The sequence below is a fragment of the Symphalangus syndactylus genome, chromosome 8, assembly GCF_028878055.3.
Source record: "Symphalangus syndactylus isolate Jambi chromosome 8, NHGRI_mSymSyn1-v2.1_pri, whole genome shotgun sequence".
NCBI lineage: Eukaryota > Metazoa > Chordata > Mammalia > Primates > Hylobatidae > Symphalangus > Symphalangus syndactylus.
The window spans coordinates 137812329-137824804 of NC_072430.2; the positions used below are offsets into that span (position 1 = coordinate 137812329).

General features: G+C 48.6%; 1 protein-coding gene across 2 annotated transcripts in view; it reads left to right on the forward strand.

Annotated features, from left to right (window-relative positions):
• Positions 1-12476, forward strand: part of INPP5D (inositol polyphosphate-5-phosphatase D) — a 156104-nt gene that overhangs the window by 112495 nt on the left and 31133 nt on the right. For both annotated transcript variants that reach the window (XM_055291011.2, XM_055291012.2), the window contains exons 14-18: positions 3158-3254; positions 3880-4018; positions 4357-4465; positions 4917-5005; positions 12132-12213. In XM_055291011.2, coding sequence (XP_055146986.1) covers positions 3158-3254; positions 3880-4018; positions 4357-4465; positions 4917-5005; positions 12132-12213 — 516 coding nt within the window. The remainder of the gene's footprint in view (positions 1-3157; positions 3255-3879; positions 4019-4356; positions 4466-4916; positions 5006-12131; positions 12214-12476) is intronic.

Genomic DNA, 12476 nt, shown 5'->3' on the forward strand with positions numbered 1-12476 from the left:
GCTGGCGTGGCTGTCCTGGCTGCGCCCACGCCCTCCTGCTGCCCAGGAACTGCCCCGGGTGTGGATTCCATCACTCCCTGGGCTTCCAGTCCCTCCCACTGGCACCTGCCCTGCTGTGCAGAATATGCTTGGACCTCCTGGGGCCACATAAAACCACCCCCTCAGCCAGACCAGTTCCTGGTCATCCTGGCCTCAGGGCTGGGCACTGGGTCAGCTTCTGAGCAGGCAGGAGCTCTGCTCATGTGGACCTGACACACATTGCATGAGCAGACGGGAGGGAAAGAAGCCAGTTCCTGGGAGGGAGCGTGCTGGCGAAGGAGTGTGTGGCGTGGGCAGAGAGCAGAGGTCAGGGGCCTCCCTGAGAAGGGCAGTGCAACTGACATCTGAGGGGTGAGGAGAAAGGCCTGGCCAGAGTCGCAGCTTTGTGACCATTGCAGGGCAGCTTCTGGGCTGTGGAGTTCACACATGCCTTCCCCTCCTTCCTCTCCTTCCCCTCCTTCCCCTCCTCTCTGCCCTGGGGCCAGCCTCCCTCCTCCACTCCCCTGAAAGGGCTCCCAGCCATAATTAGCACAGGACAGGAACAGCAAATGCTGGTCGGCTGATAAAATATTAGTCCTGGCCGGCGTGGTAGGCTCATGCCTGTAATCCCAGCACTTTGGAAGGCCGAGGCAGGTGGATCACTTGAGGTCAGGAGTTCAAGACCAGCCTGGCCAACATGGTGAAATCCCATCTCTACTAAAAATACAAAAATTAGCTAGATGTGGTAGCGTGCACCTGTAATCCCAGCTGCTTGGGAGGCAGAGGCAGGAGAATCGCTTGAACCTGGGAGGTGGAAGTTGCAGTGAGCTGAGATGGCGCCACTGCACTCCAGCCTGGGTGACAGAGTGAGACTCCATCTCAAAAATAAAATAAGTCCTTAGAACAACCAAGGCCTTTCTAAGAGTGTGCCCTAAGCAAGGCTGTGTGCTAAATGCTTTGAATCATCTCATTTAACATAAACGCCCTGCTAGGCACGATGGCTCATGCCTATAATCCCAGCACTTTGGGAGGCCAAGGTGGGAGGACCTCCTGAGACCAGGAGTTTGAAGACCAGCCTGGGCAACATAGAAAGGTACCATCTCTACAAAACAAAAAAAAATACTGGGCATAGTAGTGCATGCCTGTGGCCCCAGCTACTCAGGAGGCTGAGGTGGGAGGATCACTTTAGTCTGGGAGGTCAAGGCTGCAGTAAGCCATGATTTTGCCACTGCACTCCAGCCTGGGTGGCACAGACTTTGTCTCAAATTAAAAAAAAAAAAAAAAAACACTCGGGCAGAGCCTCTTATTATTATTGCCATTCGCAGATGAAGAAACACAGTCTATGGAGATGATCCATAACTTGCCCAAGGCCCAGGGATAAGAAAGTGGTGGGCAGGGATTGAAACCAGGCTGTTGGAACCGGAACCAGTTGCTCAGTTCCAGGTCACCCTCTAAGAAGGAAAGAAGAGGCCTCCCAGGTTGGGGGCAGAGGGGCAGGGCTGGAGAGCTAGGTGCAGTGGAGAGGGCTGGAGGGCAGAAAGGCTGTGTGCTCCCCCACTGGGTCCTGAGGAGGCTAAGCCAGGTGATACCCAGGGGTCCCTTCAGCCTATGGCCTATCTAGAGCTGTCCAACCAAAAGAAAATGGGGCCGGGTGTGATGGATCACGCCTGTAATCCTAGCACTTTGGGAGGCTGAGGCAGGCAGATTGCTGGAGCTGAGGAGTTTGAGACCAACCTGGGCAACACAGTGAAACCTCGTCTCTACTAAAATACAAAAAATTAGATGGGTGTGGTGGTGGGTGCCTGTAGTCCCAGCTACTCGGGAGGCTGCAGAGATTGCGCCACTGCACTCCAGCCTGAAAAGAAAAGAAAAAAAGATAAGAAAATGGGAGCCTAATAGATCATAAATAAATAGATGTATGATCAAAATAGATTACAATTTGATCTATTACGATCAATAGATCAAATTTTCTAGTAGCCACATTAAAAAGGAAACAAGTGAAATTAATTTCAATAATAGATTTTATTGAACTTCATACATCCAAAATACAATTATTTCAATAGATATTCAATGTAAAACGTTATTAGATATTTTACAGTCTGTGTTTCTTACCAAGGCCACAATTCCAATGTGTATTTTACACTCACAACCTGTCTCATGTTGTACCAGCCACATTTCAGGTGTTTGATAGTCACATGTGGCCTGTGCCTGTATTGGACAGAGCAGCTTCTCACCTGCGTGTGTCAGAATCAACTAGAGCAGGGGTTGACAAGTGTTTTCCATGGAAGACCAGATGGTGAATCTTCTAGGCTCTTTGGGCCGCACAACTGTCACAACGCTTCAGCTCTGCCATCGTAGTCTGAAAGCAGCTACCGACAATCCCGAAGTCAATAGGCATGGCTGTGTTCCAGTAACATGTTCTTTACAAACACTGAAATTTGAATTTCATATTTTCATGAATGACAAAAGATTGTTTTTCTTTTGATTTGCTTCCAACCATTTACAAATGTAAAACCGTTCGTAGCTGGCAGTGAGCCAGCATTTGCCCACCACTGACCCTGGAGAGCTTGTCAAACACAGATTACTGGGCCCCATCCCAGGATTTCGGATTCAGTAGGTCTGGGGTGGGGCTGAGAATCTGCCCTTCCATGAAGTTCCCGGGTGATGTGCAGCTGCTGGTCCAGGGAACTCCCTTTGGGAACCACTGACCTAGAATAGATCAGAACGTTGGCAGAAAAAGGTGTGATCTCAGTGTGGGTTTTTGGTCTCCCCAAGAACCTTGAGTTCGCTGGGAGGGAGATCAGCCCACCCAGGCTGGAACCTTCTGAATCTTCCCAGGGCTTCTGGCTGCCTGCTCAGCACCCTGGTCACTTTAGAGAGAGATGCTGGGGGAGGATCGCAGCAGCCGCCTTCCTCTGCCCTGCCGAGAAGCCCGAGGCTGCCACCATCTGCACTGCTCCTGCATTTTCTCATCTCCCGCTCTCTGCCCATCGGCTCCCACCCCACACGACCCCGTTTCGCCCTCCCCTTGCCAGCTCCTCACTCACTGCCCCTCTCCCCCTGCCTTCGGGTGATTTCTGGCCCCTTGGCAAGTGTGTCTGTTTGATATTTTGATTCTTCTTTCTGCTCTTCTTTTTAGGGAACAAGGGAGCCGTGGGGGTGTCGTTCATGTTCAATGGAACCTCCTTAGGGTTCGTCAACAGCCACTTGACTTCAGGAAGTGAAAAGAAACTCAGGTAATGGAACTCCTTCCCCACAAGAGTGTGCATTTGGGCTTTCTGCCCAGACACGCCTCATGCCTCTAAGCACCCGAAGGACCTGCTCAGCTCCTGCCTTTGACTTTGTGGATGTCCTGTGGCCTTTCAGGGCCCACCACAGTCTCATTAAAGTCAACTGCAGCACACTAGTGACCTCACGTGTGGAGGAATTTTGTCTGAAGGTCAGAAAAGATATTTCCTCGTGTCATTAGCCTGATGGACCCCTAACTAGCACTGTTTCTAAAGCGGAAAGCCTCCTCTGGGGCCTCCTTACAAATCCAAGCTGATCTTGCCTAGCTGGGGCCCAGGAATGAAGACAGCCATCTAGAATCTTCACTGTTCTGATTCTCTGCTGAGCAGATGCTGCTGCTCCTGGGTCCTTGGCCCTCTGTGCACCCAGTGTGGCCTCAAATGCCCTTTGCATCCTGGCTGTGCCATATTTGCACACTAAGGTGGTCTGCTGCAGCAGGGCTGGAGGGCTAAGTCTCACTTCTCCCCACCTGCTGTGCTCCTCGCCCCCCACCTATGGCAGGAGTGACTTCCTGTCACAATGGAGGGGGAACCGGTGACCCTGTGCTAGATGGTCGCTTTTTCCTTGCATTAGGCGAAACCAAAACTATATGAACATTCTCCGGTTCCTGGCCCTGGGCGACAAGAAGCTGAGTCCCTTTAACATCACTCACCGCTTCACGCACCTCTTCTGGTTTGGGGATCTTAACTACCGTGTGGATCTGCCTACCTGGGTAAGGGGCTGCCCGGCTGGGGCTGGGACTGGGGCTGGGGCTGTATGAGATGGAGGCTCCCTTGAGTCAGCTTGGGGCAGGTGGTCGTGGAGACACGTGAACCAAGTGGGCTGAGGCGGCTGCTCCCCTTGGGGGCTCAACGCTGTTCCCATTACTGAGCCTCAGCCACTCCTCACGGTTCCCCTGTGCTCACGCCCGGTTCCCATAACTGTCACAGCCACCCTGCCACCATCACTCTGCAGCCCGGGTCATCCAGCTGCCCGCCCCCAGCCCCGAAGCTTGCCAGGCCTGGATCAGCAGGGCTTCTCACCAGAGGCCTGGGCATGTTCTTGTTCCAGGAGGCAGAAACCATCATCCAGAAAATCAAGCAGCAGCAGTATGCAGACCTCCTGTCCCACGACCAGCTGCTCACAGAGAGGAGGGAGCAGAAGGTCTTCCTACACTTCGGTAAGAGCAGCAGCCCCGGCCGGGCGTGGTGGCTCACACCTGTAATCCCAGCACTTTGGGAGGCAAAGACAGGCAGATCACGAGATCAGGAGATCAAGACCATCCTGGCTAACACGGTGAAACCCCTTCTCTACTTAAAAAAATACAAAAAATTAGCCAGGCGTGGTGGCAGACGCCTGTAGTCCCAGCTACTTGGGAGGCTGAGGCAGGAGAATGGCGTGAACCCGGGAGGTGGAGCTTGCAGTGAGCCGAGATCACGCCACTGCACTCCAGCCTGGGCAACAAAGCGAGACTCCATCTCAAAAAAAAAAAGCAGCAGCCTCTCCTCTTGGAGCCTTTCCAGCCATCCTTTCGTCCCCTTTCCCCCGATTTCCTACCAGACGAATAGGGAAAATTGGCCAGACGCAAAACCTGGGAAATCAGAATTGAAACCGAAGTCTCTCTGTTTCAGAGGAGGAAGAAATCACATTTGCCCCAACCTACCGTTTTGAAAGACTGACTCGGGACAAATATGCCTACACCAAGCAGAAAGCGACAGGGGTGAGTCCTCTTCATAGACACCTCCCCTGCCCTCCATCTCCTCCCTGCTCGTGTCTGTTCCCAAAAGGTGAACAGAAAGCGTCTTCATCCATTAGGCAAAAACAAACAAACAAAAAAGCAAAGAAAAAAATTAGAAAGCACATGTTGATTTGTGTCACAGAGTAAATGGGCAGCCACACTTGTGCACTGCTTTGAGCTAGGAAAATAACCCTTCTGTCCAGATATTCTAAGATGCTGAGAGGATTTTAAAGTATTATTTCCTTAACTGGGTTCTGAAGATCATTTTTTTAAAAAGTCCCATGATCAAATATATTTGCTAAACTGCCGAGTGAATTAACATTAAGCAGGTTTCTTCACTGCAGGACTTATCAGAACCTTTATGGGCCTAAGAGCATTGGGGTTCTCCATGAGGAAATCTGTAGGCCAAACTCAGTTATTCATGGAATACCAATTAATATCTTATGAGGCCACTTTTTTCCAAGGAACAGTGTTTGGGGAAAAGATGCAATAAAATATGTATTCATTTGTTCAAAGATATTTCCTGATGGCCTATTATGGGTTAGGCACTCTCCTAGGTGATGGGAGAGCAAAGATGTTTGCTCCAGGGACTTCACAGTAGGAAAAACAAGACAAATATGCAACTAGCTGTAGCCAGAGCCAGAATATGACAATGCCAGGGCAGGGAAGGATCAGGGAAGCCAGCCCCTGGCAGGGTTCAAGGGTTGAACGGCTGGGGCAGTGAGGTGCCCAGACCCGCTAGAAGCCTAGGGCAATGGAGCACAAGCTCAAAGTGTCATCTGAAAGAGTTCAGGGGCAAGTGAAGAACTGGATGTGGGAGAGGAAGGCCAATCACTGGGTGGATTTTAGAACAGAGCAGGAGAGGAAGAGAATACAACTGAGAGGACAGGAGGACATCCTGGACTGCTGTCACCCACGAGGCTGGGACCCCCAGGATGGGACACCCTGTTCCGCAGGGTCCACTGCCTGCTGTGTGGATAAGGTCACCTGGCCCAAAGGCACTGTCACAGCAGGTCCATGGGGAATCCCTGTGCAGGCTGGTGAAGGATGGTTTGGTTTGACGTGAGTTTAAGTTGAGGCAGATGAGGGCCTGCGATGGGAGAGTGGCCAGTCCTAGATGCCAGGATGACAGGCCATAGGGGGCCACTGCAAGCTCTGCCAGGCACTGGTGCATCAGAGTGGCATGTGCAGAATTGTGGTGGGCATTGTGGTAAAGGATGAGGACGCAGCAGGGGCATTGGTGAGGAGGCTGTTGTGTGCATTCAGCTGAGCAACAGCTAGGGCCAAATCAGGGGAAAAACAGTGAAAATGAAAGAAAGGGGGAAAGCAGGATATATTGGGAGACCTGATTGCCATTGATAAAAACTGGAAAATCGCAAGGCAGAGCTGACTTGAAGGGGAAAAAAATAGAACTTGTTTTCAGATTTATCGATTGTATGACATTAGTGGAAGAACTCAGAGAAAATGTCCAGAAGGCAGCTGAAAATAGTGATGCATTGCTTAACAATGGGGATATGTTCCGAGAAGCGTGTCATCAGGTGACTTTGTCATTGTGGGAACCGCATGAAGTGTATATACACAAAGCCCACTTCAGTTAGATGGTGTGGCCTATTGATCCTAGGCTACAAACCCGTATAGCATGTTACTTTACTGAATACTGTGGGCAATTGTAACACAATGATAAGTTTTTGTGTATCTAAACATTAAAAAGGTACAATAAAAATATGGTATAAAAAGAAAAAACTGGGCTGGGTGCAGTGGCTCATACCTATAATCCCAGCACTTTGGGAGGCCGAGGTGGGTGGATCACTTGAGGTTAGGAATTCAAGGCCAGCCTGGCCAACACGGTGAAACCTTGTCTCTACTACAAATACAAAAATTAGCCATGCATGGCGGTACACGCCTGTAACCCCAGCTACTCGGGAGGCTGAGGCAAGAGAATCGCTTGAACCCGGGAGATGGAAGTTGCAGTGAGCTGAGATCGCGCCATTGCACGCCAGCCTGGGTGACAGAGCAAGACTCTGTCTCAAAAAAAAGGAAAAAAAAAAAAAAGATGGTACACTTGTATAGGGCACTTACCATGAATGAAGCTTGCAGGCTTGGAAGTTGCTCTGGGTGTCAGCGAGTGAGTGGTGAATGAGTGTGAAGGCCGAGGACATTACTGTGCACTACTGTAGATCTTATAAACACTGTACACTTAGGCTACCCTACATTGATTTTTTAAATTTTCTTTTTTCAATAATAAACTAACCTTAGCTTACTGTAATTTTTTATTTATAAGCTTTTTATTTATAAACAATTTAATTTTTGATGCTTTTGTAATAAAATGTAGCTTAAAATACAAACACATTGTACAGCTGTACAGAAATATTTTCTTTCTTTATATTCTTAATCTATAAGCTTTTTTCTAGTTTTAAAATTTCAAAACTCTCATTTACATTGACCTTTTTGTTGAAAATTAAGACGTAGGCCGGGCACCATGGCTTATGCCTGTAATCCCAGCATTTTGGGAGGCCGAGGTGGGCAAGTCACCTGAGGTCAAGAGTTCGAGACCAGCCTGGCCAACATGGCAAAACTCTGTCTCTACTAAAAATACAAAAATTAGCCAGGCGTGGTGGTGCGCACCTGTAATCCCAGCTACTTGGGAGGCTGAGACAGGAGAATCGCTTGAACCCTGGAAGCAGAGGTTGCAGCAAACCGAGACCGCGCCACTGCACTCCAGCCTGGAGCAAGGCTCCATCTCAAAAAAAAAAAAAAAAAAAACCATAAATGCACATATTAGCCTAGGCTGACATGGGCTCAGGATGGTCAATGATATTATCTCCCACCTCCACATCTCGTCCCACTGGAAAGTCCTCGGGGCAGTAACATGGAGCTGTCATCTCCTATGATGACAATGCCTCCTTCTTGTTACCTCCTGAGGGACTTGCCTGAGGCTATTTTATAGTTAACATTTTCTTATAAGTAGGAATACACTCTAATGATAAATAATATCGTAAACATGGAAATGAGTGACAGTTGTTTATCATTATCAATATTATGTACTGAACAGAATTGTACTGTTATGCTTTTATACAACTGGCAGTGCAGTGGGCTGGTTTGCACCAGCATCCCCAGAAGCATGTGAATAATGTGTTGCGCTGTGACGTGATGACAGCTACAGAATCACTAGGTGATGGGGATTTTCCAGCTCCATTATAATTTTGTAGGACCTCTGTCCTATATGCAGTCCATTATTGTGGTACATGACTATTTGTGGAGCCCCACGGGTAATTCTCAGGGGCAGCCGATGCAGAGAACTGCAATATTAAGAAGTAACTATTTAGGCTGGGCATGGTGGCTCATGCCTGTATTCCCAACACTTTGGGAGCTGAGGCAGGTAAATCATTTGAGGTCAGGAGTTCAAGACCAGCCTGGTGAAACCCTATCTCTACTGAAAATACAAAAATTAGCCAGGCGTGGTGGCACACTCCTGTGATCCCAGCTACTCAGAAGGCTGAGTCAGGAGAATTGTTTGAATCTGGCAGACAGAGGTTGCAGTGAGCTGAGATTGCCCCACTGCACTCCAGCCTGGGCAACAGAGTGAGACCTAACTAACTGTTTGGCAGAATCGATGAAAACTAAAAATGCACCTATTCTGTGATTCAGTAATTCCACTTTGGTGTGTGTTCAAGAGAAATTTGTATATTTGTTCACCAAAAATAGGTATAAGAACGTTTGGCCAGGCATGGTGGCTCATGCCTGTAATCCCAGAGCTTTGGGAGGCCAAGGCAGGTGAATCACCTGAGGTCAGGAGTTCGAGACCAGTCTGGCCAACACGGCGAAACCCGTCTCTACTAAAAATACAAAAATTAGCCAGGCGTGCTGGTAGGCGCCTGTAATCCCAGCTACTCAGGAGGCTGAGGCAGGAGAATCACTGGAACCTGGGAGGTGGAGACTGTAGCGAGCCGAGGCCATGTCACTGCACTCCAACCTCAGCAACAGGGTGAGACTCCACCTCAAAAAAATAAAATAAAATAAAATAAAAAAGAATGTTTATGGCAGCTTTGTTTGTAATCTTCAAAACTGAAAACAACCCTATGTCCATTAACAGTAGAGTAGATAAATGTGATATTTATAAACAATGGAACTTTTATAAGCAACAAAGTGGCTGAAGGAGTCCAACATAAAAGAGTATCTACTGAGCGAGTCCATTTATATAAGTTCATATAAATTAATCAATGGAGATGTTAGTTGCACTAATGCTCACCTTTAGGAGGCTCTGGTATGACAAGGAAGGCGTATGAGGGAACCTTTAGGATGATGGCGGTTTTCTGTATCTTGCTCTGGGTAGTGGGTAAGTGGGTATATACAAACATAAAAATTCATGGGACTGTACACTTACAGTTAGCACACTTTATGTAAGTTGTACCTAAAGTTTTTTTAAAAAGTGAATGGTTCAGAAGTAGAGAGTATGAAAATAAAAACTTTTTTTTTTTTTTGAGATGGAGTTTTGCTCTTATTGCCCAGGCTGGAGTGCAGTGGCGCAATCTCAGCTCACCACAACCTCCACCTTCTGGGTTAAAGTGATTCTCCTGCCTCAGCCTCCTGAGTAGCTGGGATTACATGCATGCTCCACCACGCCCAGATAATTTTGTATTTTTAGTAGAGATGGGGTTTCACCACGTTGGTCAGGTTGGTCTCAAACTCCCGACCTCAGGTGATCCACCTGCCTCGGCCTCCCAAACTGCTGGGATTACAGGCGTGAGCCACCATGCCCAGCCTGAAAATAGAACATTCTTGAAAGAAAATTGGTAAAAGGAAGAAAAGAGAAAAGTAACTGAAGGAGATGACAGAGGTAGGCTCTTTCAGGATGAGTTCGTTTATGTTTGTAGACAGAGAAGAAAGAGCTAGAACATGAGGGGATAAGGATACTGATAAAAGAGGGTTGTTGGCTGGGCGCGGTGGCTCATGCTTGTAATCCCAGCACTTTGGGAGGCCGAGGTGGGCGGATCACGAGGTCAGGAGATCGAGACCACGGTGAAACCCCGTCTCTACTAAAAATACAAAAAATTAGCCGGGTGTGGTGGCAGGCGCCTGTAGTCCCAGCTACTCAGAGAGGCTGAGGCAGGAGAATGGCGTGAACCCGGGAGGCAGAGCTTGCAGTGAGCCGAGATCGCACCACTGCACTCCAGCCTGGGTGACAGAGCAAGACTCCGTCTCAAAAAAAAAAAAAAAAAAAAAAAAAGAGGGTTGTTATTGCCAGTTTACCTTGTCTATCCCACCCAGTGGACATCTTGCTCATCATTGCAGCCTGAGGCCCTGGAGAGGGCTTGTCATACAGTATTAATAGATACTGTTTGAGTGATTGGATAAGTAGGTAGACGGGTGTGTGAATGGGTCAATGGATGAGTGGATGGGTGCGATGGATGGATGGATGGATGGATGGATGGATGGATGGATGGATGGATGGATGAATAGGCGAATAGATGGGTGGGTGGGTGGATGGATGGATGGACAGATGGATGTGTGGGTGGGTGGGTGGATGGATGGATGAATGGATGGATGGATGGATGTATAAATGGATATGGATGGGTGGATGGATGGATGGATGGGTAGGTGGGTGGGCAGATGGATGGATGGATGAGTAGATGGATGAATGAATAGGAGACTGGGTGGGTGGGTGGGTGGATGGATGGATGGATGGATGGATGGATGGATAGATGGATGGATGAATGGATGAACGGATGGTTGGATGGATGAACAGGTGAATGGATAGATGGGTGGGTGGGTGGATGGACGGATGGATGGATGGATGGATAGATGGATGGATGTGTGGGTGGGTGAATGGATGGATGGATGGATGGATGGGTGGATAGGTGGACGAATGGATGAATAGATGGATGGATGGATGGATGGATGGATGGATAGGTGAATGGGTAGGTGGGTGGGCAGATGGATGGATGGATGGATGGATGGATGGATGGATGGATGGATGGATGAGTAGATGGATGGATGAATAGGAGAATGGGTAGGTGGGTGGGTGGGTGGAGGGATGGATGGATGTGTGGGTGGGTGGAGGGATGGATGGATGGATGGATGGATAAATGGATGGATAGGTGGATGGAAGGATGGATGGATGGATAGGTAAATGGGTAGGTGGGTGGGGGAGGGATGGATGGATGGATGGATGGATGGATGGATGGATGGATAGGTAAATGTGTAGGTGGGTGGGGGAGGGATGGATGGATGGATGGATGGAAGGATAGGTGAAGGGTTAGGTGGGTGGGCAGAGGGATGGATGGATGGATGGATGGATGGATAGGTGGATGAATGGATGAATAGATGGATGGATGAATAGGCAAATGGGTAGGTGGGTGGATGGATGGATGGTTAGATGGATGGATGTGTGGGTGGGTGGAGGGATGGATGGATGGATGGATAAATGGATGGATAGGTGGATGGGTGGATGGATGGATGGATGGATGGATGGATGGATAGGTCAGTGGGTGGATGGATGGGTAGGTGGGTGGATGGATGAGTGGATGAATAGGTGGATGGGTGGATGGATGAATGGACAGGTGGTTGGATGGATGGGTGGATGGACAGATGGATGAATAGGTAGATGAGTGGATGGGTGGATGGATGAATGAGTAGGTGGGTAGGTGGCTGGATGGATGGGTGAATGAGTAAAGATGGGTAGATGGGGAGATGAAGAGGTGGATAGGTGGATGAATAGGGAAGTGGGGGTGGAAGCTGAAGTGTGTTATTAAAGTAAGTGGCTGCAGAAAGTGAGCAGAGACTGAGTTGAAAATACAGGTGGGGGTTCATCTGAGTCAGAAAGAAAGTAAGAGAAGGTGAAGATACAAGGGATACTGAAGTAGTCAGGAGGATAGGTGAGGGAACACAGCAAGGTGAGTTATCTTATTCTAAAGAAGAAGGCATGGCAGTGGAGTCTGGACTTGAGCCATGTGAAAAAAAGTTTAAAGCCACCTACAGGGAAATTCTATAAAAAGCCAACAGCCAATTAATTTGAGGATTACAGAGGCCACCAGTTAATCTTTTCTTTTACTGATTAAAAAAATAATAATAAGAGGCATTTTACAAAGCCTGTGACTTTGATTTGCAGATGAAGTACAACTTGCCTTCCTGGTGTGACCGAGTCCTCTGGAAGTCTTATCCCCTGGTGCACGTGGTGTGTCAGTCTTATGGTGAGTCCAAACACTGTGGAAAGCAGACCAGGATCAGAGAATGGCACCAAGCTGGGAGGTGTGACTGCCCTAAAATCTAAGGGCTTCTGTCTGTTGATGTGTCAAAGGGAGGAATTCACTGTAACCCTAATCAGGCGACCTGGAAATGTTGATGCTTCCCTGCCTGTCTTGGGCTGCCACCTAATCCATATCCCCTGCTTTAGGAGACATTTGAATCATGGAGCACTTTTTTCTTTTTCTTTTTGAGATGGAGTCTCACTCTG